The 26,395-nt window shown below is 47.4% G+C and overlaps 1 protein-coding gene across 2 annotated transcripts in view; it reads left to right on the top strand.

The window, feature by feature from the left end:
- LOC139408778 (unc-5 netrin receptor Cb) overlaps positions 1 to 26,395 on the top strand; it is a 186,299-nt gene that overhangs the window by 110,173 nt on the left and 49,731 nt on the right. For both annotated transcript variants that reach the window (XM_071153093.1, XM_071153094.1), the window contains exons 3-4: positions 5,903 to 6,046; positions 16,596 to 16,699. In XM_071153093.1, the coding sequence (XP_071009194.1) occupies positions 5,903 to 6,046; positions 16,596 to 16,699 (248 nt within the window). The remainder of the gene's footprint in view (positions 1 to 5,902; positions 6,047 to 16,595; positions 16,700 to 26,395) is intronic.

Below are 26,395 nucleotides of genomic sequence, written 5' to 3'. Positions count from 1 at the left end.
TACTGGCGATAGAAACGGACGATTGCCACAATATTTTGAGCCATTACTGAATAATTGAATGTAACAAATCAAACATTAAACCTTTGTAAACAATTAATGGTCATTCATGGTAACCTCGTAAACAAGTCATTTACTCTCTGTAACGGCCGTTGTTGGTGGAAGAAGAGGAGGACCAATGCGCAGCGTGGTAAGTGTCCATATTGATCATTTATTATCATGAACACAAAACAAACGAAACAGTCCTGAACGGTGAATACAAAAACACTGAACAGAAAATAATCAACCCACAACTCAAAGGGTGAAACCAGGCTACCTAAGTATGGTTCTCAATCAGGGACAACGATTGACAGCTGCCTCTGATTGAGAACCATAGCAGGCCAAACACAGAAATACCAAATCATAGAAAAACGAACATAGACAACCCACCCAACTCACGCCCTGACCATACTAAAACAAAGACATAACAACAGAACTGAGGTCAGAACGTGACACTCTCAGCATTTATTTGAAACGTGTTAAAAGGGACAGGTGGCTATTTGAACCTCTGCGTTACATTCAAATTTTACGGTAGTTATCATAGGGGATAAAACCCACCAAACATATACCTATCAAATGACCCTACCTTACGCTCCTCTAGTCTCTAACCGAATTCAGTGGAGAGTGGTGGGGTTGGCTGTTAACCCCAGCTCAACTTGTTTGTTAGGAGAAGAGAGTTTGACAGGGAGGTGTAGAGGGCACTTGAGGTGAGGCCAGAGGGGAGATGGGAGGAGAGGAGGCAGAGGAACAGTTTGCATGGTGGATTATAAAGTGACTCTCTGGATCAGTCTGCTCTCTCTGCCCCCACCTTATTACAACACAGCTCTACTCTCTCTCTCAATTATAAGGGTTTTATTGGCATGGGAAACATATGTTAACATTGCCAAAGCAAGTGAAGTAAATAATAAACAAAAGTGAAATAAACAATGAAAATGAACAGTAATGTCACGTTCTGACCTTTATTTCTGTTGTTTTGTATTTATTTAGTATGGTCAGGGCGTGAGTTGGGTGGGCAGTCTATGTTTGTTTTTCTATGTTTTGGGGCAGTTCTATGTTTTCGGCCTAGTATGGTTCTCAATCAGAGGCAGGTGTCATTAGTTGTCTCTGATTGAGAATCATACTTAGGTAGCCTGGGTTGCACTGTTTGTTTGTGGGTGATTGTCTATGTTAGTGGCTTGTGTCAGCACAGGTCTCATTTTGTAGCTTCACGGTCGTATTTGGTTTATTGTTTTCGTTACTCTTTTGCATAGTGTTCAGTCTTTCTTTATTAAAGATTCACCATGGACACTTACCACGCTGCGTATTGGTCCTCAGATCCATCTCGCCTCTCCTCTTCAGATGAAGAGGAGGACGGCCGTGACAGAATCACCCACCAACCAAGGACCAAGCGGCGTGGTAGAAAACAGCGACGACAGCAGCAGCAGCAACAACAACAGCGGCCGGTATCACAGGACTCCTGGACATGGGAGGAGATACTGAACGGAGAGGGACCCTGGGCACAGGCTGGGGAATATCGCCGCCCCAAAGCAGAGCTGGAGGCAGCGAAAGCTGAGCGGCGGCGATATGAGGAGGCAGCACGGCAGTGCGACAGGTACGAGAGACAGCCCCAAATTTTTTTTGGGGGGGGGCACACGAGGGGTGGAGCTAAGCCAGGTAGCAGACCTGCGCTCACTCCTCGTGCTTATTATAAGCAGCGAGATACTGGGCAGGCACCGTGTTATGCGGTTAAGCGCACGGTGTCGCCAGTACGTGCCCATAGCCCGGTGCGCTATGGGACAGCCCCCCGAGAGTGTCATGCGAGTGCGGGCATCGAGCCAGGGCGTATGGTGCCTGCTCAGCGGGTCTGGTCGCCGGTACGCAGTTTTGGCCCAGGGTATCCTGCGCCGGCTCTGCGTGCTGTGTCTCCGGGGCGCTGGGAGGGTGCAGTGCGTCCTCTGCCCGCGCTCCGCTCGTGCCGGGCGAATGTGGGAATGGAGCCGAAGGGAGAGGTGCGTGTAGTAAGCACTAGATCTCCCGTGCTTACCCACAGCCCGGTTCAACCTGTGCCTGCACTCTGGACGGTCCGGGCTAGAGTGGTTATCCAGCCTGGGGAGGTGGTGCCAAGGTTGCGCACCAGAGCTCCAGTGCTCCCCCACAGCCCGGTCCTTCAGGTGCCTCCTCCTAACCCCAAGCCTCCTGAAGGGCTCCCCAGCCTGGTGGTACCTGTGGCAGCCCCACGCACCAGGCTGTCTCTCTGTCTCCTCCCTGCAGGTGGTCCTGTCTGTCCGGCGCCGCTGCCGGAGTCTCCCGCCTGTCCGGCGCCTCTGCCGGAGTCTCCCGCCTGTCCGGCGCCTCTGCCGGAGCCTCCCGCCTGTCCGGCGCCTCTGCCGGAGCCTCCCGCCTGTCCGGCGCCTCTGCCGGAGCCTCCCGCCTGTCCGGCGCCTCTGCCGGAGCCTCCCGCCTGTCCGGCGCCTCTGCCGGAGCCTCCCGCCTGTCCGGCGCCTCTGCCGGAGCCTCCCGCCTGTCCGGCGCCGCCGCCGGAGCCTCCCGCCTGTCCGGCGCCGCCGCCGGAGCCTCCCGCCTGTCCGGCGCCTCTGCCGGAGCCTCCCGCCTGTCCGGCGCCTCTGCCGGAGCCTCCCGCCTGTCCGGCGCCTCTGCCGGAGCCTCCCGCCTGTCCGGCGCCTCTGCCGGAGCCCCTCTGCCCAGAGCTGCTGCCGGAGCCCCTCTGTCCCGAGCAGCTGCCTCTCTGTCCCGAGCAGCTGTCTCTCTGTCCCGAGCAGCTGTCTCTCTGTCCCGAGCAGCTGTCCCTCTGTCCCGAGCTGCCCCTCTGTCCAGTGGGGTCATTGAGAGGGGTGGTCATGCTGAGAAAGCCACGGAGGCGGACAATAAGGCGGACTAAGACAATGATGAGGTGGGGTCCGCGTCCCGCGCCAGAGCCGCCACCGCGGACAGACGCCCACCCAGACCCTCCCCTATAGGTCAAGGTTTTGCGGCCGGAGTCCGCACCTTTGGGGGGGGGTACTGTCACGTTCTGACCTTTATTTCTGTTGTTTTGTATTTATTTAGTATGGTCAGGGCGTGAGTTGGGTGGGCAGTCTATGTTTGTTTTTCTATGTTTTGGGGCAGTTCTATGTTTTCGGCCTAGTATGGTTCTCAATCAGAGGCAGGTGTCATTAGTTGTCTCTGATTGAGAATCATACTTAGGTAGCCTGGGTTGCACTGTTTGTTTGTGGGTGATTGTCTATGTTAGTGGCTTGTGTCAGCACAGGTCTCATTTTGTAGCTTCACGGTCGTATTTGGTTTATTGTTTTCGTTACTCTTTTGCATAGTGTTCAGTCTTTCTTTATTAAAGATTCACCATGGACACTTACCACGCTGCGTATTGGTCCTCAGATCCATCTCGCCTCTCCTCTTCAGATGAAGAGGAGGACGGCCGTGACAAGTAAACATTACACCCACAATAGTTCCAAAAGAATAAAGACATTTCAAATGTCATATGATGTGCAAATAGTTAAAGTACAGAAGGGAAAATACATGAACATAGATATGGGTTGTATTTACACTGGTGTTTGTTTTTCACTGGTTGCCCTTTTCTTCTGACAACAGGTCAAAATATTGCTGCTGTGATATGGCACTGTGGTATTTCACCCAATAGATATGGGAGTTTATCAAAATGTGTTTTGTTTTCGAATTCTTTGTGTGTCTGTGTATTCTGAGGGAAATGTGTGTCTCTAATATGGTCATATTAGGAGGAGGTTAGGAAGCGCAACTCAGTTTTCACCTCATTTTGTGGACAGTGTGCACATAGCCTGTCTTCTCTTGAGAGCCAGGTCTGCCTACGGCGGCCTTTCTCAATAGCAAGGCTATGCTCACTGAGTCTGTACGTAGTCAAAGCTTTCCTTAAGTTTGGGTCAGTCACAGTGGCCAGGTATTTTGTCACTGTGTACTCTCTGTTTTGGGCCAAATAGCATTCTAGTTTGCTCTGTTTTTTTTGTACATTATTTCCAATGTGTCAAGTAATTATCTTTTTGTTTTCTCATGATTTGGTTGGGTCTAATTGTGTTGCTGTCCTGAGGCTCTATGTGGTTTGTTTGTGAACAGAGCCCCAGGACCAGCTTGCATAGGGGACTCTTCTCCAGGTTCATCTCTCTGTAGGTGATGGCTTTGTTATGGAAGGTTTGGGAATTGCTTCCTTTTAGATGGTTGTAGAATTGACCAGCTCTTTTCTGGATTTTGATCATTAATGGGTATTGGCCTGATTCTGCCCTGCATTTTTTTTATTTTTATGTTGTACACAGAGGATATTATACACCAAATGTGTCTCAATTTGTCCCATTTTGTGAATTCTTGGTTGGTGAGCTGACCCCAGACCTCACAACCATGAAGGGCAATGGGTTCGATAACTGATTCAAGTATTTTTAGCCAGATCCTAATTGGTATGTCGAATTAGGCCGAGGTATGTATAGTTTCTTGTGTGCTCTGGGGCAAAGGTGTCTAGATGGAATTTCTATTTCTGGTCCTGGCAACTGGACCTTTTTTGGAACACCATTATTTTTGTCTTACTGAGATTTACTGTCAGGGACCAGGTCTGACAGAATCTGTGCAGAATATCTATGTGCTGCTGTAGGCCCTCCTTGATTGGGGACAGAAGCACCAGATCATCAGCAAATAGTAGACATTTGACTTCAGATTCTTTGTCTCTCTCTCTCTCTGTCTCTCTCCCCAACACTGTGGATCAATAGTTCTGTTAGCTAAAGTTTATACGGCAGACTGTCAACTGCAATGTTTGTTATTTATGTTATATGGCTGTTGCCATAGGACTCCTCTCTATCTGTCTATAGATAGATTGCTGTGTGTATTGAATGTTTGTGCTGCTAAGTTTCTCCTGTCAGAGAACTGTCAGATCCTCCACCTCCATACTGTCTAATCCTCTCAGTAATACATTAGAAGATAAAAGGATGAGGGGCTGAGAAACCAACGAATCATCCATGAATACTCAGTGCCAAGCAGAATGGCACTTCCAGCTATACACACACGCGCGATCGCACGCTCACACACACACACACACACACACACACACACACACACACACACACACACACACACACACACACACACACACACACACAGTACACACAGTACACACAGTACACACAGCATTATCCCAGTAATCTGAGCTGAAGGGGCAGCTGTGCAGTGGGTAGAGGGGTTTGTTTCAGGGCTGATTTGTTTGTTTGGGCCCTGGCACCCAGATGAGCAGTAATCAGAGGAGTTAGCAAACAGGATTGTGTTAGCCATGACGCTGATCAGACTGCTAGGTTTCCTCCCCCCACAGGCCCATGCACAGCCCCGGACCTGAACAACTCAATCCCACTGCAACTCACCACAATATGGGCCAGGCTAACTCCCACAGCACAGAGCACACAGGGATACCCGTTGCCAAACAGCCGCCAGAAGCAACCGTCTTGACAGTGGACTGATTTTGAGATGCGATGCAATGGATCATTTAACTGTATTAATATTAAATGGAGGAGCGGTGTTGTGGTGTGTGGCCTTTTGAATTGGTACATCTGTATCTGTTTGGATCTGGTATTAGTGTCTTCCTTTTCTTTCCTCTCTTTTCCTTTCCCAGGTGTGAAAGGTTACCATTGACAACCTCTTAATGAAGCTTTAGATTGTGCTGCTGGCACACTCGCCTCTCAGGCCCATGCTCAGGGAGGGCAACATTCATTTCACTTGATTAAGCTATTATTTCCCTCAAATTGCTTTGGCTCCGTCTTCTGAATGTCCCCTCTCTCTACCCAAGGCTAGTGTTGGTTCTACCTCTGCATACTGTAGATCCGGTGTACTGACTCTCTCTCCCTCTCCCCCTCTCACCCCTCCACAGGCTTGGTGGTGCGAGAAGCCAGTATTGAGATCACAAGGCAGCAAGTGGAGGAGTTGTTTGGGCCAGAGGACTTCTGGTGTCAGTGTGTAGCCTGGAGCTCTGCAGGGACCACCAAGAGCCGCAAGGCCCACGTCCGCATCGCCTGTAAGTACCCATCAACCCTTCACCCATATCCCCTTTGTAACCCCTCAACTCTGTCCCCATACTGGGACCCATTCCTGTCCCCATCCCTTGTCCTGACAGTCAAAGAAGCCACCAGTCACTGAGAGTTCAGATACATTCTCATGCATGTACAACAGAAACAGTTTGACAGGCAGTCAAGAAAGGGCTCTCACAACTAATGGCCCTTAAAACAGCCCATAAACTCCAGTCACATTCTGTATAAATGGAGAGAAACAGAGACAGGGAGGGTTGTATACACGAAGTAGAAAGGATAAAATGCATGTTTCTGCCAACGTTTCCGTTTATTTTGTTGGTGGTCCTCAAATTCCCTTTTCTTATGTTAGTAATTTGACTGGCAAGTATACCAAATATAAACAAGTCTTTCAGCAACAACACGCTTATTTCTTCACTCGTGCTTAAACCATTTTTATTTCACCCGAAGGATGTGGCAATCAAAACATGAAGGGAAGTGGAAACTCCAAGGCAGAGAGAGAGAGAGAGAACTGAGTATTTGTATGTCTTTCGGTTGTTGAGTGATCAATTTACTTTTTACACATCTTTCCCCGCTTTATCTTCTCTGAGCCACAGGGCTTCAATCTTCAGAACCCTATGCATTTCTGACTTCCGCCTATGTTGTGTCCAGTCTTTCTTTTTCCTTAATAGAGTGACAGAGGTCTCTCGGACACCAACCTGGTCTCATAGACTAGACGTAACATAGTAAATGTAAATCTCAGACACTCAAATTTGTATGATATGTTACATTGGGTATGGTTACATAAGACAGAAGGTTACTTAAGGAAAAAACGGAAGAGGGAAGGTCGGGGTGGAAGGGTAGGCATATCACGCCATATAACGAATCTCATCACGGACACCTTTAGCATTTTAGCTAACTAGCAACTTTGCAACTACTTACTTATTTTGAGCTACTTTACAACTACTTAGCATGTTACTAACCTTTCCCCTAACCCTAACCTTAACCCTTTAACCTAAATCTTCACCCCTAACCTAGCCAACGTTAGCCACCTAGCTAACGGTAGCAACAACAAATAGAAATTTGCAACTTATGATACATATTGCAAATACGTAACATACTGTACGAATTGCAATTCGTAACATATCATGTGAATTGTAATTCATAACGAAATGGGCGATGGACATACACAAATGAATACATACTATACGAAATGTAACATATCATACTAAATGTAGGGAGCCAGATTTTCATGTACTCTTTTACGATTACGCCTGAATCCAGGTTGGGGACACTTAGTGCTTCGATGTCCATTGTGACGGGTGTCAGAGGGCCCGCAACTAAAGCCTTTCAGGGACCCTGTCAGGATAACACACAACTAGGTTTCTGAGAAAGAACTGAGCTTGTACCTCTGTTACTACTCATCAGTTAAGACTGCCTATACAATCCTACTAAAGTCACAAGCCTGGGCCCATTGCACATAGCTTCAAGGCCAGTTCAGTTGCTCTCATCTTACCAGCTCTGTCTTCCACCTTACTTTAGCCGTAGGCTACCTGTGTTGGTATGCCAGGCCAGCCACTGACTGATGGAGTAGTCCCCTGCAGTCTCTCCACAGAGTTCCCCCGTTGCTCTCCACCTCTACCTCCACATCATTAGTTGTTCCACCTCCACCTCTACTTCCACCTTCAGCTCCACCTATGGGTGGACTTAGTGATTCGGAGGCCCCCTGCAGGGGCCATTCTGAGTTTCTTGTAAGCTAGCCTCGTCGACAACCAGGCTCCCCTAATACGGGTAAGCCTGGGGAAGTTCACAGCAGAGAAATAGCTAAGTAGGTAAATCAGTGACATCTCGCTACACGTCAAACCAATCAAATGGCGTTTTTTGGGCGCAGCTCCAATAGTGCTCACTATATTAGTGTCGTATGTGCAACAGTGCACCTACATATATTGAAAAACAGAAAAATACCTCAAATATTTTTTTTACCATGGAATTACCTGTATACCTTTTACGTGCAAATTCCCTATTCACTTCTATATATCTTTCGGGCCAGTACCGGGTTACTTTCAGACGAGTCCTGTAGAGAAAAATGGAGAACACCATTGTGTTCGTGAGAGTCTCATATTTCCTTAGAGGGGTCATATTCATTTTGTAAGCCAAACCATTTGGACACTACAGACGTGTTCGTGAGAGAACCATTTTCGAGACAGTCTGACAGACACCCCTGACTGTACTGTAGCTCTGTACTGTAGCTCTGTACTGTAGCTCTGTACTGTAGCTCTGCCCTCTGCAGATGCAGTGCATTGAGCCCATGCCGACAGATATCTCGAGCTTAAACAGACAGATTTTGATGGGGATTTTTTTTTATTCATTAATTTATTTTACCTCGAATGGAGCAAAACAAAGTTAATGCCCAGCTCATGAGGCCCCTTGATGATGTGAGGCCTGAGGCAATTGCCTCTTCTGCCTAATGGTAAGTCCGCCAATGCCTCCAACTCCACATAATCAGCCATGATCAGCAGCCTGCCAGGGCTAACCTTTCCCTCAAATCAGAATGGATCCTTCTTCCTCTGCTATTAGAATGGATCCCTCTTGCTCTGCTATTAAAATGGATCCTTCTTCCTCTGCTATTAGAATGGATCCCTCTTCCTCTGCTATTAGAATGGATCCTTCTTCCTCTGCTATTAGAATGGATCCTTCTTCCTCTGCTATTAGAATAGATCCTTCTTCCTCTGCTATTAGAATGGATCCCTCTTCCTCTGCTATTAGAATGGATCCTTCTTGCTCTGCTATTAGAATGGATCCCTCTTCCTCTGCTATTAGAATGGATCCTTCTTCCTCTGCTATCAGAATGGATCCCTCTTGCTCTGCTATTAGAATGGATCCTTCTTCCTCTGCTATTAGAATGGATCCCTCTTCCTCTGCTATTAGAATGGATCCTTCTTCCTCTGCTATCAGAATGGATCCCTCTTGCCCTGCTATCAGAATGGATCCTTCTTCCTCTGCTATTAGAATGGATCCTTCTTCCTCTGCTATTAGAATGGATCCCTCATGCTCTGCTATTAGAATGGATCCTTCTTCCTCTGCTATCAGAATGGATCCCTCTTGCTCTGCTATCAGAATGGATCCCTCTTGCTCTGCTATCAGAATGGATCCCTCTTGCTCTGCTATCAGAATGGATCCCTCTTGCCCCGCTATTAGATTGTCCTGAATGGATTACTGTAGCTCCTCTCTCTCCTGGCCTTCCTGGCAGACCCAGGCCACCTCATATATAGCCACAGTCCCTCTGGAGACTAATGGAAACTCTGGACTAGTTCCCCCCCTTGTCCCCCTCCCTCCCCTCCCTTAAACAGATGGTTTAATCAGGGGCTAAGTAACACTCAGGGCTGATAAATTCAGGTGGTGGTTGGGTGGTGGTGGTGGGGGGGGACGTGTACAGTGATCAATTTTAACACTGTGAGGCGGGTGGTGTCATAAAGGCTGTCCTCTGTGGACCCGGAGTATTCTTTCCCCCCCCACTGTGATTTGTGGTACGTTCGTGACTGTTTGGGTGTGTGTTATTGTGATTTATTGCAGCCCACGTTTCCCTTCTGCTAAAATGACATGGACTCTCATTGGCCAGTGATTTACCTGACTCCACTTTCCTCTCCATGGTTACTCTAGATACCTGTGACCTGACCGACAGGTCAGGGGATGCTTATAGTTCTACCTGGTGGTTTATTCCTATGCAACTTTACTGTGACATTCTGTACTTGTTGCGACCTCAGAATGACTTGCCACCATTCTTGAGGTATTTCGATAGCGTCATTAAACACCATAGAGACGCTGAAATGGGTACACAAGCAAATGAAATGAATGACTTCTCAGAAAAACCAACAAAAAATGTCCTTCAATTGACCTAGGTAATTAAACCCGTTATACTGAACCTAGAAGCTGAAATTGTATGTGTTTGTGGCGTTGTTATTTTTCACAAAACTAGTAAAGCTCACATTCATCTAATTAAGTTTCACCTTGGTAATTCTCTCTGGTCGCCAGTCCTCTAGTTTACATCTGCATCAGGGTTTATAGGTTTATTAAGTGAGGGAGAGAATGCGTCGAAATAACCCATAACTGTGAGACTTCTGTAATTTCGCAGGACAAGAAGCCAAACACCATGCACTTAGCATAATGGCAGTCAAATGTGGTGGTAGCTGGGGCCTGTAGGGAGGCCTGGGGAGGCAGAGGTATTTCTGTGGTGTAACAGGGAATGGTGTGACTCCCACAGGAATGTCTACTCAGCCTTATACCCTGCTGCTCACCCAGCTCCACATCTCCTGAGCCTGGGAGAGGAGGAGGAGGAGGAGGAGAACAGAGAGGAAGGAGACACGGTTCATAAATATCACTCAGGAGCTACTCATTTCACTCTCTGTTCCTCCATTTCTCTCTCACACACACACTTCTCTCTCTCTCTCTGATAAAAAAAACAGCATACTGACGAAATTCCCCAAAGCTACTGTACATCTGAATACGTTTCCCTCAATCTTATACGCACGATCCAATCTTTTAATTTCATACTTGATCTTTACGGAAATTGCTTTCAATGCAAACTTTCCATTTCAGCATTTTATGACACTGAAATGCACCATATGCTCCTAAAGACAGACATGAGGTTGAAATGGAACTTCAGTTCTCCTAGTATTTGTGTTTCAGGGCTATTTGGTCCCTGGTGCTGATCCGGCTGTTATGGTGTACAGCGGGGTTTTGGCTAAAGTCTGGTGCTAATGTATTTTGTTATGAGAACATCTCTGAGTTAAGCTCTTCTCCTCCAGCAGGGGATGTCGAGTGGTGAGATGATCAATAAACTGTTTCAATTCCAGTTGGACTTCTCTCTCTTTTGATAGTCCTCTAACTGAAACCAGCTGAAGTCCAGCTTTGGGAAGAGGCATTTGGACTCGATATCAAATGGGTGGACAGACTATGTACGGACTAGAGAAATAATTAACATTTATAACCTTAAATCCCAGAGCAGGCTGGCTACTGAGTGACTCAGAGAGTTATATTTATGTCATGGAATTGAGACTTCTTCTGTGATAGTTCCAAATGTCTGCCGGACAGTCTTACACCATGGAGAATGACTGGAGAGTTGTTAAATGCTCAGCCACCTTAAAATAGTCCCCATTGTCTACATAGTTCTGTATTCAAACTCTGCCAATGGCTGTACTATAGTATTGGCATTTCAGAGGCTTTCTGAGTGATTCTTCTCTTGGCATTCCTCTCTCCTTCAGTCTGACAGTATGCCGGCCTGCCAGCCTGCTGCCCAACATCACAACTCTTTAATAGCATTGGTTTGATCGCACTCAAACCAATGCAGTCAGCAGCAGTTTCAGACATGCCAGTGGGGAGCAGTCACATAGTGTGGATGTAGGCATCAAATCCACTCTTTTCCACTTTGTGGTTTCTATTTTGCTCAAATTACAATGGTGATGAGGAGACCATTTCTGAACCAGCTGGGAGGAACATTTTGTGGTTACTTCCATAAAAGACGTTTCACTATCCATCTGTCGATGCTTACATTTTCTTTATCTGCGTGTCAGCAGATCTCCTTTCTTTCAGAATCCAAAAAACGAAATGCTAAAGCCATCTAAAACCATAAATCGTCAATTTACATTCGCACAAGATGTCTGTAACAGCTCTATGTTATGTCCTTCCAGAATCTGTCTACAAAAGTTGGTGGAACCCTTAACTACCCCAACGGATGGTTTCCATGGATACTGAGAGGTGCTTAGAGTAGTTCTGACCCAAAGAAATTAGTATAGCTCTCTCTCACAACATCACGACCACATCGACTATCCTTGACTCTCTGTCTATGACTTTCTGAAGGGTAATATTCTGTTGTAAATCTGTCAATTACAGTCCTTCTTATTTCCAGTACCCACTATGTCTGTCCACTAGCTCACTGATTATCATGGTTCCTTCTGGCACCAGAGGGTGGCAGAGACCGCTCTAGAGACACGGTCCGGTATCTTTTGGAGGCTCGTCGGGTTCGAGGGACCCTACCGTACCTGGTGGACTGGGAGGGCTAGGGTCCCGAGGAGCAGGCGTGGGTGCCTGCCCTGGACATCCTGGATCCGGGTTTTGTTAGAGACTTCAAACAATTACATGGTGGTCTTCATGGCTCCGCAGCTGGAGTCACTCCTAGATGTCCTTGTTAAAATATATGTGTTTTCTGTGGTCCTTTGGAGAAGCTTGAATTGTTTACCGTGTGCGTTCGTTACCTGAGTGAGTTTGATCCTGCGGCTTCCGTTTCTCAGTAAAGTATTATGTGTATCCTTAACCACTGATTCCTCGTCTGGTCTCTTCTCTGCATCTGGGTCCAACCTCACCACATCACAGCAAGCTTTTGCCACAACATGGACCCAGCAGAGATCACGCAGACCCAGAAGAGGTTCCTCACTCAGTGTTCTCTGGTGTTCGAGCTACCGTCCTCCTCGTTCCATACCGATCGGGCCATGATCGCCTACTTCCTCTCTCTTCTCTCGGGCAAGGTCCTGGCGTGGGCAACAGAGGTGTGGGAACAGCAGCCACCATCTTGCGGATCCATAGTAGCCTTCACTTCTTCGACCACCCGGCCAAGGGGCCAGACCAGTGGCTGACTTCGCCATTGAGTTCCACACCCTCGCCGCCAAGAGTGGGTGGAATACAGAGGCACTGGTTACCGCTTTCCATCAGGGTCTGTCTAACACCATCAAAGATGAACTGGCCGCTCGGGAACTGGGAGAGGACCTCGAGTCCCTGATAACGCTGGCAATTAGGATTGACAACCTCATCCGGGAACGGGTGAGACGGCGCCCTTTTGACACCACTCCAGCATTCCGGTTTCCTGAGCCCCCTAAGCCCACCAAGCCCAGCATGGAGTATCCCATGCAGATGGGTCGCACCCGTCTGAGCCCACAGGAGTGAAGGTTGCTGCCTCTACTGCGGAGGTCTCTGCCATCTCCATGCTACCTGCCCAGAGCTGACTAGAAACGCCAGAGCTCGCCAGGACAGGGGGAGGCCCTGATGAGCTGTGCAGTTACCTCTGGGCTACCCAGTCACTGCCTGTTACTACCCACAATCCTCCACTGGGACAACCGTCAGCACCAGATTCAAGCCTTTGTGGACTGGGCCACGGATTATTTCATTGATCAAGACTTCGCCAAAGAGTTACAGATCCCCTGCGTGAAATGTACCATCCCTCTGCAGATTCAAGCCCTCAATGGATACCCATTGGCTCTGGTCAGGTGGAATATCAGACCAAGCCCATTCTACTGCATGTTGGGGTGAACCACTCTGAGACTCTTAATTGTCTGTTGATCATTGCTCCCGAGAACCCCCTTATCCTAGGGTACCCCTGGCTAGCGCTACAAACCCCACAAGTTTCCTGGTCCATGGGACACCTACTAGACTGCGGTAAGGACTGCCAGACTTAATGCCTCGCCGTGTCATCCTGCATCCCTTGAAGACCAATACTTTTCTGCTCTCCCTCCCGAATACTTCGACCTCTGGGAGGCCTTCAGTAAGAGGCAGACGCCACCCTTCCCCCTCATCGTCCTTACGGCTGTGCCATAAAACTCCTACCCAGCACCACACCTCCCTGGGGTTGTCTGTACTCCCTCTCAAACCCCTGAAGCAGCAGTCATGGACAATTACATCCGGGAGTCGCTGGAGGCAGGTTTCATTCGTCCCTCTACATCGCCTGCTGGTGCAGGATTCTTCTTCGTAGGTAAGAAGGATGGAGGCCTGCATCCCTGCATCGATTACAGAGGGCTGAACCAGATTACGATCAAGAATCATTACCCCCTACCCTTGATGTCCTCCACATTGGAGTAGGTCCAAGGGGCCCAATTCTTCACCAAACTGGACATCCGCAATGCTTACAATCTGGTGAGAATCAGGGAGGGAGATGAGTGGAGGATTGCCTTTAACACCCCTAGTGACCACTATGAATATTTGGTCATACCCTTATCGAACTCACCGGGAGTCTTTCAAGCATTGGTCAATTACACCCTGAGGGACATGTTGAATCGGTTCATCTTTGTTTACCTCAATGACATCTTGATCTTCTCCAAGACCCTTCCGGAACACATACTGCACGTCCGCCAAGTCCTGAGACGCCTCCTGCAGAGTCAACTATACGCCAAGATAGAGAAGTGTGAGTTCCACGTATCCCAGGTTTGCTTCCTGGGTCACATTATCTCTACTGCAGGAATCCATATGGACCCCGTAAAGATTGAGGCGGTTGCCGGCTGGCCCCGTCTCACCTCACTCAAGCAGGTCCAGCGGTCCCTCGGGTTTGTCAATTTTTACCGACGTTTTATACACAACTTTGGTGCGGTGGCAGCGCCTTTCGCGGTCCTTACCCGCAAGTCCCAGACCCATTTTTGCTGGACCCCTGAGGCTGACAGGGCATTCATGGAGCTCAAGGGACGTTTCACCTCTGGACCCATCCTCGTTCACCCTGATCCGACTCGTCCCTTTGTGGTGGAGGAGGACGCCTCGTACACCGGAGCAGGGGCGGTCTTTCACAGTGGAATGAGGATTCTGTGGTCCTTTACAGAAGCTTGAATTGTTTACCGTGTGCGTTCGTTACCTGAGTGAGTTTGAGACTTAGTGTTTGTTATTTTTTCCAGTGTACTGTGATCCTGCGGCTACCGTTTCTCAGTAAAGTATTATGTGTATCCTTAACCACTGATTCCTCATCTGGTCTCTTCTCTGCAGCTGGGTCCAACCTTACCACGTCACTCTGATGGCATGCTCATCTGGCCCTACAGCAGAAATACCTGAATACCATTTAATTTACATTATTCACAAACTGACATAAAGAGAGTTTGATGTATAACTCCATTCACAATGCACAAATATGCTTTTCTTCTTGGTTTTGCCCTGAGGGTGGCTGAGGGGTTGAAACTCCACAGGAAACCCTTGACTTCTAGAGACACAGTGTACTTTCAGAGCATATGGGATTTCCAGCTTGGCTTACCTTTCAGCTCTGGGCTTCCTTTGCTTTGTAAGCAGGGCTGGTCCATGCTTGGTTTAACAGTGATAGTCAAGAGTTGGCTTCATGTGAGCTCCTCCAGCCCATTCTCAGGGATTACACACTGGCAGGGAGCTACTTGTGTGTGTGTGCGCGCGTGTGTGTGCGTGCGTGCGCGCGTGTGTGTGTGTGTGTGTGCGTGCGTGCGTGCGCGCGTGTGTGTGTGTGTGTGTGTGTGTGTGTGTGTGTGTGTGTGTGTGTGTGTGTGTGTGTGTGTGTGTGTGTGTGTGTGTGTGTGTGTGCTCTTTGACACTATGGGCTACAACTTGGTGTCCAAAAAAATGTCTCACCGAGCTGCCTGTACATTTAAATTCACACACAGTACTCAACAAAATGTTTACAGATTTAAAGAAAAAGAAACACTACAACATTAACTGAAGCATGTTGTTTTGCTACAGGAACAATGTTATTCTAGACTATTCATTAAATGTGGTTACTGGGTTTGATTAAATGGGCTCCTGTGTCAGACAGTTAAAATGATAAGCAGAACAGGGACATTGCAGGCTGTGGAAAGTGCTGTCACTGGAGTTTGGGAGTACGAGTGTGTACTTAATACTCCACTGAGTCTGTTCTCTAGCAATTGTAGCGCTACAGCTCCCTTCCCCCTGTCCTCCTCTTACACAATCTACCTCAAGCCCAGTCTCTCTCTCTCTCTCTCTCTCTCTCTCTCTCTCTCTCTCTCTCTCTCCCCTCTCTCTCTCCCCCTCACTCTCTCCAAATCTCTCTCCTCTCAAGCCCTCTCTCTCCCTTTATGCCCCTCTCTCTCTCCCCCTCTCTCTCTCTCTCCCCCTCTCTCTCTCTCTCTCTCTCCAAATCTCTTTCCCTCTCCAAATCTATCTCCCTCTCGCTCTCCCTCTCTCTCTCACTCCCCCCCTCTCTCTCTCTCTCTCTTACTCCCCTTCTCTCTCTCTCTCTCTCTCTCTCTCTCTCTCTCTCTCTCTCTCCCTCTCTCTCACTCCCCCCTTTCTCCCCCCCTCTCTCTCCCCCTCTCTCTCGCTCCATCTCTCTTTCTTTCTTTCTCTCTTTCGCTCCCTCCCTCTCTCTCTCTCTATCTCCCTTCTCGTCACCATATTATTTCTGCAGCTCCTCTGCCAGACCGTATCCCAGCAGGTGGTGATATATATCTAATGAGCTTTGGGTTCCAGTGTAGCATGACGCCCCCCCGGTCCCGGTCCTGCCCTACTCCATCAGGCTCACACACTGGAGAACTAGTGGCTTTTTATTAGAGGAGGGAGAGTGATCCCTTTCTCAGCAGCTCCCTGCCATCCACCTCTGATTCTTCAGGCTCTCTGTGCAATGAGAGGACAGAAAGAGAGAAAGAGAAGTCAAGCTTTATTTCTCACAGAGGCTGCTCTATTGGCCCTATGCAGTACTGTATTTGCTAGCTGCTTTTTTTAATCAAAAGACACCAGTGAAAGAATTCAGCATCCTCATTATTACATACATCATGTGTAGAACGTGAGGGATATGTTAATGTTTATTAATGGTTGGTTGCCATTTTTGTCCTCCAGATCTCAGGAAGACGTTTGACCAGGAGCCCCTGGGAAAGGAAGTGTCTCTAGAACAGGAAGTTCTTCTTCAGTGCCGCCCACCAGAAGGGATCCCTGCTGCTGAGGTAAGGGTTAAAGGTTATGGCTAAAAGGATCAGTGATTTACTGGTATTTTGTCTTCATATGAATGAAGTAAAGTAAGTAACCTTCGCTGGTTTACAGGCACTCACCAAGTAAACCCTGAACAAACATAACTTAGTTGTGTCTCTGGAGCTACTGTAAGCAGTAAGAGCCTAAAGCTGTGGCCCCATAATGTCAGCTACACTGGGGCCTCACTTCTTAACCAGGTCTCTACTCCTCCCTAACAGATGGCAACTCCAGCTCCTTTCTGCTGATCTTAACGTATAGAGCTGGCTCTGCCGCAGCAATATGACAAACCACTAAGACGTATAACTCTTACAACAACAAATTGGTTTCCGGCCTCATTGTGTCCCTTTTTTTTACCCAGCTATTCGGTCAGAGGAAATCCTTCAAGTGCACTTCCTGCAAGGAAGATTAGCCGAATCAATTGGTTTGGCTAAGTTTAGTCTCAGAGCTACTTCCTCACCCTGTGTTCGCGATGCTTCCTAATGTGTTATGGCTAATACCATGAACCACATTCCTGGAGGCTTATTTGAATATAGCATGTATTAATAGTAATTGTTAGAATCTTAAGAGGGTGTATCTTTTAAGGGGCCTGGTAGATTTGAGATTAAGTTGTTTCTGTCTCAGATATGCATACCTTTCAGGATGTCTTACTTAAATCAATTGGACAATGGTTGGCATGTCATCAGGAGGGGAAACGTGAAGTTATCTGCAATGAGAGCAGGGCTCCTGAACAGGGCCACTGTGTATTATCCTCCCTCTGTCAAGTAGCACTTCTCCCTACCCCTCCATTCCACTACCTAACACGTTGTGGTGAACTCAAAGGCCTTCGTTATAGATTACAGGGACCGAGAGTGGGAGAGTGAGAGAGTGAGAGAGTGGGAGAGTGGGAGAGTGAGAGAGTGATATGTTCTAACTTGTTCTACTAACACACTGAAGCATCAGGACCAGAACATCCAATCAATCAGAATAAAAATAATTACAACACAATCAAAACAAAACTACATTGCTTATTGGGAAACATAAGCACAGAGCAAAATGCAGTGCTGTCTGGCCCTAAATCGACAGTACACCGTGGCTAACTATTTGACCATGGTTACTGTTTAAAACCTTAGAAAAACCTTGACAAAGTACAGGCTCAGTGAGCACAGCCTTGCCATTGAGAAGGGTAGACACAGGAAAACCTGGCTCCCTGTAGAGGAAAGGCTGTGCAACCACTACACCACAGCAGAACCTGAGACAGAGCTGCATTTCCTGACAAAATGTCAAAGATATAAAACAACTAGATAGTGTCATTTCCCCAAATTTGAAACCCTTATTCAAGGTTTCAAAGACCTCTCTGATGAGAATAGGCTACCCGTCCTGTTGGGGGAGGATGCAGAGAGCTGTGGGTTGGCAGCGCACGACATTGCTGCCTGCCATAAGTTGAGGGACAGTGTCTGACAGACCAACCAACCTGCACATGTCCTCTATGCTTATTGTTAAATATGTGGTTATTTTGACCCTTGGTTATTGTTGTTACTGTAGTCCTGTTGGCAATTTTGATTCTTATTATCTTAATATTGTAAATATCCAAAGTAAGCTTTGGAAATATGTACATTGTTACGTAATGCTTATAAAGCAAGTTGATTTGAATTGAATTGAGAGAGAGCCAGAGAGAGAGAGATTGAGCCAGAGAGAATAAGTATCCTTTGCAGTGAGTTCTTCTCAGGTCTGAACTCTGAAAAGGCCTGCGACTGACCTGGAAAAGCTGAGTTAAGTGAGTGGGACTTCATTGCCTTTATCCTCGGTGAGAAGTGCTGACAAAACTAAACGGAGAGAAAAGTTTGGGCCAAAACTCTTGGAAACTCTACTTTTTACTTCTTCTAATAGGCTTTTTTCTATCGGTGATTCCAACTGTTTGTGTCAGCGTGATTCCAATCAAGCTTCTTCGCTCTGATTGGCTCAGTGGGGTAATTCATTCTGATGACACACCTGTGACGGAGCAGAGAGAATCAATGATATCACTGCCATCATCAACAAAGGTGCCTGAAGTCTGAATGGAATGACAGATTGTAGTTTGTATGGAATAAAAATGGAGGGGATACTGTATTGAAGTGGAAGCCTAGGCAGGTGTCCAGCGTCATTAATTATTCACACACTTGCTTACCTCACTTGAATAAAGACACCAGTCCCTTATTTTTCTTATTTTCTGAAGTAAAACACAGCTGTTGAAGGAGAAAATAGACCCGAACTGATCCTGAGAGCCTTTTTCCTCTCTCTCTCTCTCTCTCTCTCTCTCTCTCTCTCTCTCTCTCTCTCTCTCTCTCTCTCTCTCTCTCTCTCTCTCTGTCTGTTTGTCAGGCATTTTCTCACAGAAACGCTTTAGGAACCCGGCTAGGGAAAAACAGATGGGCCCAAGTCTGTGGTTGCATATGCATCTGCAGAAATATGTAGCAGAGTCACTGCAGAGGAAAGAGCTGTTGTATTCCAGCCACAGGGAGACAGAGAGGGAGAGAGAGGAGAGCAGTCGTATTCCAGCCACAGGGAGACAGAGAGGGAGAGAGAGAAGAGCTGTCGTATTCCAGCCACAGGGAGACAGAGAGGGAGAGAGAGAAGAGCTGTCGTATTCCAGCCACAGGGAGACTGAGCGGGAGGGAGAGAAGGGCTGTCGTATTCCAGCCACAGGGAGACAGAGAGGGAGAGAGAGGAAAGCTGTTGTATTCCAGCCACAGGGAGACAGAGAGGGAGAGAGAGGAGAGCTGTCGTATTCCAGCCACAGGGAGACAGAGAGGGAGAGAGAGAAGAGCTGTCGTATTCCAGCCACAGGGAGACAGAGAGGGAGAGAGAGAAGAGCTGTCGTATTCCAGCCACAGGGAGACAGAGAGGGAGGGAGAGAGAGAAGAGCTGTTGTATTCCAGCCACAGGGAGACAGAGAGGGAGAGAGAGAAGAACTGTTGTATTCCAGCCACAGGGAGACAAAGAGGGAGAGAGAGAAGAGCTGTTGTATTCCAGCTACAGGGAGACAGAGAGGGAGAGAGAGAGGGAAAAGCTGTCGTATTCCAGCCACAGGGAGACAGAGAGGGAGAGAGAGAGAGAGAAGAGCTTTTGAAGGTTGTTGGGTTTGGATCCAGTGGGTTGTCAGTTGTCTCCGTGGCTCTTTTACTAGAGGGCTATGCCCAGGCCAGGGCAGAGAGGGTGAGGCAGGCAGGCAGTCAATGCCAGGCAGCGAGGCGGTGGCCTAATGTGCCCATTCTGCCCATGTCTTACAGCACTATGCTAAATCACTTAGATGGATTCTCATGGACTCAGCTTTATTTTCCAGGCGTACTGTAGATGGTGCTACGCAAGGATTCACATCACATATTCGAATGAAAACAAAACATAATACTGTACTCACGCACACACACACACACACACACGCACGTACTGTACACACACACATACAAACACACAGTTTGACCTGGTATGGACCTTGGATGCTGGGAGCAGCTTTTGTATTTGTTGTGGTCCTTCATTACTGTATTGGGTTGAACATGACAGCTGATGATGCAATTTCAGATAGTCAGTTTATTGGCAATGTATGTCAAAATCACAGTAGTATTACTATTGAATTATTCCTGTTTTCCGAGGACAACCATTTCTATCTACTCTGGTGCTGTTTTAAAGGGGATTATCAACATTTAATCCATAATGGCATCTACTGTATGCACCACACCCTCCACAATTATGGGATAATCTCTGATAATCTGAGATTACACAGGTAGCCTACTTCTCCTGTTGACCTTTTACAGTATTAATCTGCTCCCAGGTTTTTTTTTTTTGTCTGTCCTTTTCCAATTATTGGATTTATGTAATATTGAAGCACATACTCCTGAAAATATCAAAATGTACTGGTATATGAGTGGTTTAAAAGCACCACTTTTGATGTGTTTTGGTGGTTTAAAAGCGCTGACATCATCAATGCTTTGATGCTGACCTGCAGTAGCCAAAATAATCTGCATTGGCACAAGATAACAAGTTATAATGATTCCTCTACAGCAAGAAACTGTTTCAAACCAGAATATGCCGTCATTATGACGTCCTATTCCAGATTCAGCCCACTGTGGTGATGCAGCATACTTTCTGCCCACTGTGGTGATGCAGCATACTTTCTGCCCACTGTGGTGATACAGCATACTTTCTGCCCACTGTGGTGATGCAGCATACTTTCTGCCCACTGTGGTGATGCAGCATACTTTCTGCCCACTGTGGTGATGCAGCATACTTTCTGCCCACTGTGGTGATGCAGCATACTTTCTGCCCACTGTGGTGATGCAGCATACTTTCTGCCCACTGTGGTGATACAGCATACTTTCTGCCCACTGTGGTGATGCAGCATACTTTCTGCCCACTGTGGTGATGCAGCATACTTTCTGCCCACTGTGGTGATGCAGCATACTTTCTGCCCACTGTGGTGATGCAGCATACTTTCTGCCCACTGTGGTGATACAGCATACTTTCTGCCCACTGTGGTGATGCAGCATACTTTCTGCCCACTGTGGTGATGCAGCATACTTTCTGCCCACTGTGGTGATGCAGCATACTTTCTGCCCACTGTGGTGATGCAGCATACTTTCTGCCCACTGTGGTGATACAGCATACTTTCTGCCCACTGTGGTGATACAGCATACTTTCTGCCCACTGTGGTGATGCAGCATACTTTCTGCCCACTGTGGTGATACAGCATACTTTCTGCCCACTGTGGTGATGCAGCATACTTTCTGCCCACTGTGGTGATGCAGCATACTTTCTGCCCACTGTGGTGATGCAGCATACTTTCTGCCCACTGTGGTGATGCAGCATACTTTCTGCCCACTGTGGTGATGCAGCATACTTTCTGCCCACTGTGGTGATGCAGCATACTTTCTGCCCACTGTGGTGATGCAGCATACTTTCTTGTTGTGAGAAAGAAACAGAAAAAGATGAACATCCCCAGTACACAGTACACAGTACACAGTACACAGACACAGTGTGTTCCTCCAGGGAATGGATTGAGACAGAGGAGGAATAATCCTTCAGGCCTCACAGACCCTTTACACAGCTAGCCCTGATGCTACACATTGATGTCTGATGTACCGATAGATATTGGAACAAACACACACTCCCACTCTAACTACTCAACACACACACACACAAACTAACCTTGTGGAGACATACAGTTCAGTCCCATTTTCCCTAACCCCTGAACCTAACCCGTACCCTAACCTTGACCAATAAACCTATCCTTAACCCGTACCCTTACCTTAACCATTAACCCTGACCTTAAACATTACCCTGACCTTAACCCTAACCCTGACCTTAACCCTAACACTGACCTCAACCTGAAAACCTAACCGTAACCCTAAACCTAGCTCCTAACCCTAAAACTAACCCTAGCTCCAAACCTTAACCCTAAAACTAACCCTAGCTCCTAATTCTAACCCTAAACCTAATTCTAACCCTAACACTAATTCTAACCTTAACCCTCATCCCCCTACAGCTTGTGGGGACTAGCAAAATGTCCCCAAGTTTGACTTCTGGTCCCCACTAGTATAGTTAAACACACACAGATGTACATGCACACGCACACACACACACACACACACACACACACACACACACAAAGAAAACAAGCTGCAGCAGACATTTATTTTGGCTCCTCTCACCAACATTACCAATGAGGCTTTGGCCTGAGAGGACTGAAATACTGGGATTGAGGTTTCTGAAATAGCACAGCAGTTGAGTCATTTATGTAAGTCTTACTGTGTGCTCTGAATACATTAGACATAAACCAGGCTCCCCTAAAAGTCATTGTTACATGTGTTTCCATCCCCATACATATTTAATGTACTTAATCAAGAGCAGAGGAAAAATGAAATCCAAGAGGCTATTCTAGTGGGAGTAATGGTTTGGTGAGACCACCATTTTGGTTTCTCATGGTTTCTGTAAAGCTCACTCAAGAAAGATCAGGCTAGAAGTGAGGGAGTAGGGGGGATATAGATAGAGAAGAAGGAGAGAATGTTGGACCCTTTCATTATCTTTGTAAGGCCTTGTCATTAAAGCCCAGAGGGCATAAAGGGTCAACTCACACCAGTGGCACACAGTCTCCTCCTTTCACACCATGAAGATGTGGCAAGCAGCTCCTAAAACCAACTTACATCTGCCATCTGAAAGAATGTGGCTTTATCGTTCTCCCTCTCTCTCTCTTTTCTTCTCTCTTTTCTTCTCTTCCTACCCTCCGTCTCTCGCTCCACTTCAAAGCACTTGTCACAGCCCCCAGATAAAGACAGGGTTCAGGGGTGACGTGGCGCAGCCGCTTTGCTGCTGAGCCTGTTGCCATGGAAGCAGGCTTTTAATTCAGGCATCTCGTCGTCTGCCGGGGTCCTGCCGTGTTATCATGGGTAACGAGTCATTGGTGCTCCACGGGGAAGAGGCCCCTCTAAGTCCAAACGGATTTACACACCAGAGGAGAGGAGGAGAGAAGAGGAGAGGGGATGAGAAGAGGAGAGGAGGAGAGGAGAGGAGGGGGGATGAGAGAGGGCTAGGAAACAGAACCATGTCTATATTTTTTACATTTGAGTTATTTAGCCGACAGTCTTATCCAGAGTTACTTATAGTCATTGCATTCATCTTACCACATATCAGTCATAGTCAGTACATTTTCCCTCAATTAAGTTCTCCCAGGGTCTTGAATTTGAGCCTCGACTGGGAGCCAGTGGAGAATGCGGAGGTGGTAGGTGACATGGGAGAACTTGGGAAGGTTGAACACCAGGCAGGCTCTCACCTACATATCCTCTCACCCATAGTAGCAGGATGATGACTTTCACGGGGAAAACACATTTGTTCCAAATTCATCTAACAATGGTCAAATTAGTGAACTCATTGCTCATTGTTTTCACTGAATCACTGTTCATACTAAAAAGGCGTTTTACGTGTCCCTACTCGATTGTGTTTTTTGTTTGTTTATTTGCATTTTTGTACTTATTTTGTACATAATGTTGCCGAAAATGATCTAAACTAACTTCTGGACATCAGGACTCCGATTACTCACCACGGACTGGCAGAATCCTTTTATTCCTTTGACGAGTCTGACGAGTTTGGAGGGTAAAATCCATCATTCCACGGTTTCTGGTTGGGGAAGGTTTTAATAGTTGATGTGGGTACAACATCACCGATGCACTTGCTAATAAACTCGCTCACCGAATCAGCGTATTCATCAATGTTATTGTCCGACGTTATGCGGAACATATCCCAGTCCACGTGATCGAAGCAATCTTGAAGCGTGGAATCAGATTGGTCGGACCAGCGTTGAACAAACCTGAGCGCGGGCATTTCCTGTTTTAATTTCTGTCTATAGGCTGGGAGCAACAAAATGGAGTCGTGGTCAGATTATCCAAAATGTTTTCCGCCCGGGTAGCGCATTCGATATGCTGATAAAATCACTATCACTAAATCACTAAAATCACCAGCTATGGGGATGTGATTATAATCGAAGAGAATTCTCTTGGTAGATAATGAGGTCGACATTTGATTGTAAGGAATTCTACGTCAGGTGAGCAAAAGGACTTGATTTCCTGTATGTTGTTATGATCACACCACGTCTCGTTAATCATAAGGCATACCCCCCGCCCTTCTTCTTACCAGAGAGATGTTTGTTTCTGTCGGCGCGTTGCGTGAAGAAACCAGGTGGTTGTACCGACTCCGATGGCGTGTCTCGAGTGGGTCACATTTCTGTGAAACAAAGACATCTCTGATGTCTCTCTGGAAAGCAACCTTTGCTCGGATTTCATCTACCTTGTCAAGAGACTGGATGTTGGCGAGTAGTAAACTCGGGAGCGGTGCACGATGTGCCCGTCTACGGAGCCTGACCAGAAGACCGCTTCTTCTGCCCCTCCTGCGGTGCCGTTGTTTTGGGTCGCCGGCTGGGATCCGATCCATTGTCCTGGGTGGTGGACCAGACAGAGGATCCGGGAAAGTCTAACAGGAAAGTATTCCTGGTCGTAATGTTGGTAAGTTGACGTTGCTCTTATATCCAATAGTTCCTCCCGGCTGTATGTAATAAAACCTAAGATTTCCATCATTACGTTTGCCGATGACACAACAGTGGTAGGCCTGATCACCGACAACGACGAGACAGCCTATAGGGAGGAGGTCAGAGACCTGGCCATGTGGTGCCAGGACAACAACCTTTCCCTCAATGTGATCAAGACAAAGGAGATGATTGTGAACTACAGGAAAAAGAGGACCAAGCACGCCCCCATTCTCAGCAACAGGGCTGCAGCGGTGCAGGTTGAGAGATTCAAGTTCCTTGGTGTCCACGTTACTAACAAACTAACATGGTCCATGCACACCAAGACAGTCGTGAAGAGGGCACAACAACATCTATTCCTCCTCAGGAGACTGAAAAGATTTGGCATGGGTCCTCAGATCCTCAAAAGTTTATACAGCTGCACCATCGAGAGCTGGTTGCATCACTGCCTGGTATGGCAACTGCTCGGCCTGAATCCCTGGCCAGTCCAGTTTGCACTTTTTCTCTCATGCTGTGTAACTGGTATTCTTCAGTCTAAATATACTTTTAGCCCCGGTCCCTCTTCACAGGGAAGGCTAAGGTGTAAAGTACACAACAGGCCGTCAGTCAGGTCACCGTGCCAGTGAACAGCAGAGTGCTTCTCCGCACACCATCAGATGAGCAGAGGAGACAAGGCGAGGGTGGAGGGTATGAGCCCTTTTGAGTGCCTGGTCATTGGAGGAACAGTGGAGGAACAGGACGTGTGTGTTCATTAGTGCGACCCATGGGAGAGTGTGTGTCAGGAGGCCAGACCTAATCCCCATGGCAACCAACCCAATGACTCCCCTTCAGGATGCTGCTTGTCAATCATCTCAGTCGTGATGTGTTCCTGGGGTATGATTCACGGCTCTGGCTCGCTTTCTCATTTTCTCTCTCCTTTCTGTTTTTTTGCTCTCTCTTCTTCTCTTTGTTGCTCTCTGCTCTCTCTCCTTCTCTTTGTGTGTCTCGGAGTCGCAGAGTCAAACGTGAACAAACATCCATTTGTAACGGCTCCAACAGGAATGTCACAGGTAGATGAAAGAGAGGAACACAGTACAGTAGTACTGTGTGCAGGACAATAGCACCTAGGTTTCTTAAAAGTCCTGCAGGGGATAACTCCTCTTCTTGTCGGTTAGACATGTTCCCTTCCCATGTTCCCTCCTCTTCTTGTTATGATCAATGTTCCCTTGAAGTTGTGCGCATGTGCGGCCGTGCAGCTCCCCCGGGACTGCCACGCAGAAGTAATATTAGCCTGCGCAGAGAAGAACGAGATTGAACTTCCCTAGACTTTTTAGCGTTTTCCCCGCTAGTTAACACTATCGATGTTTCCCTTTACTTTGGGAATCGTGGCACTTTCAACGCAACATACAGAAACAAAAGTAACTATGCAAGACTTAGTTTGCAAAACAAACTATGCAAGATATTTTCTTGGAGGCAGAATGCATCGGAGTAGGATTCTATTGCATTGACAGGCACGACTCAGGCCCGTACTCTACACAGACCGGTGCGCGATAACAAATCAGAGCCGCAGTGTAGGCCTACAGTGTATGAACATGGACCATTGCCATATATGGATCTGTGCCATTCACTTTAAACTGGACTATGTGTACAGCGTGAACGGACGTGAGTA

This window comes from Oncorhynchus clarkii, chromosome 5 (assembly GCF_045791955.1).
Source record: "Oncorhynchus clarkii lewisi isolate Uvic-CL-2024 chromosome 5, UVic_Ocla_1.0, whole genome shotgun sequence".
Classification (NCBI taxonomy): Eukaryota; Metazoa; Chordata; class Actinopteri; order Salmoniformes; family Salmonidae; genus Oncorhynchus; species Oncorhynchus clarkii.
Note: the sequence above shows the minus strand (reverse complement) of the source record. Positions and strands in the feature narration are given on the sequence as shown.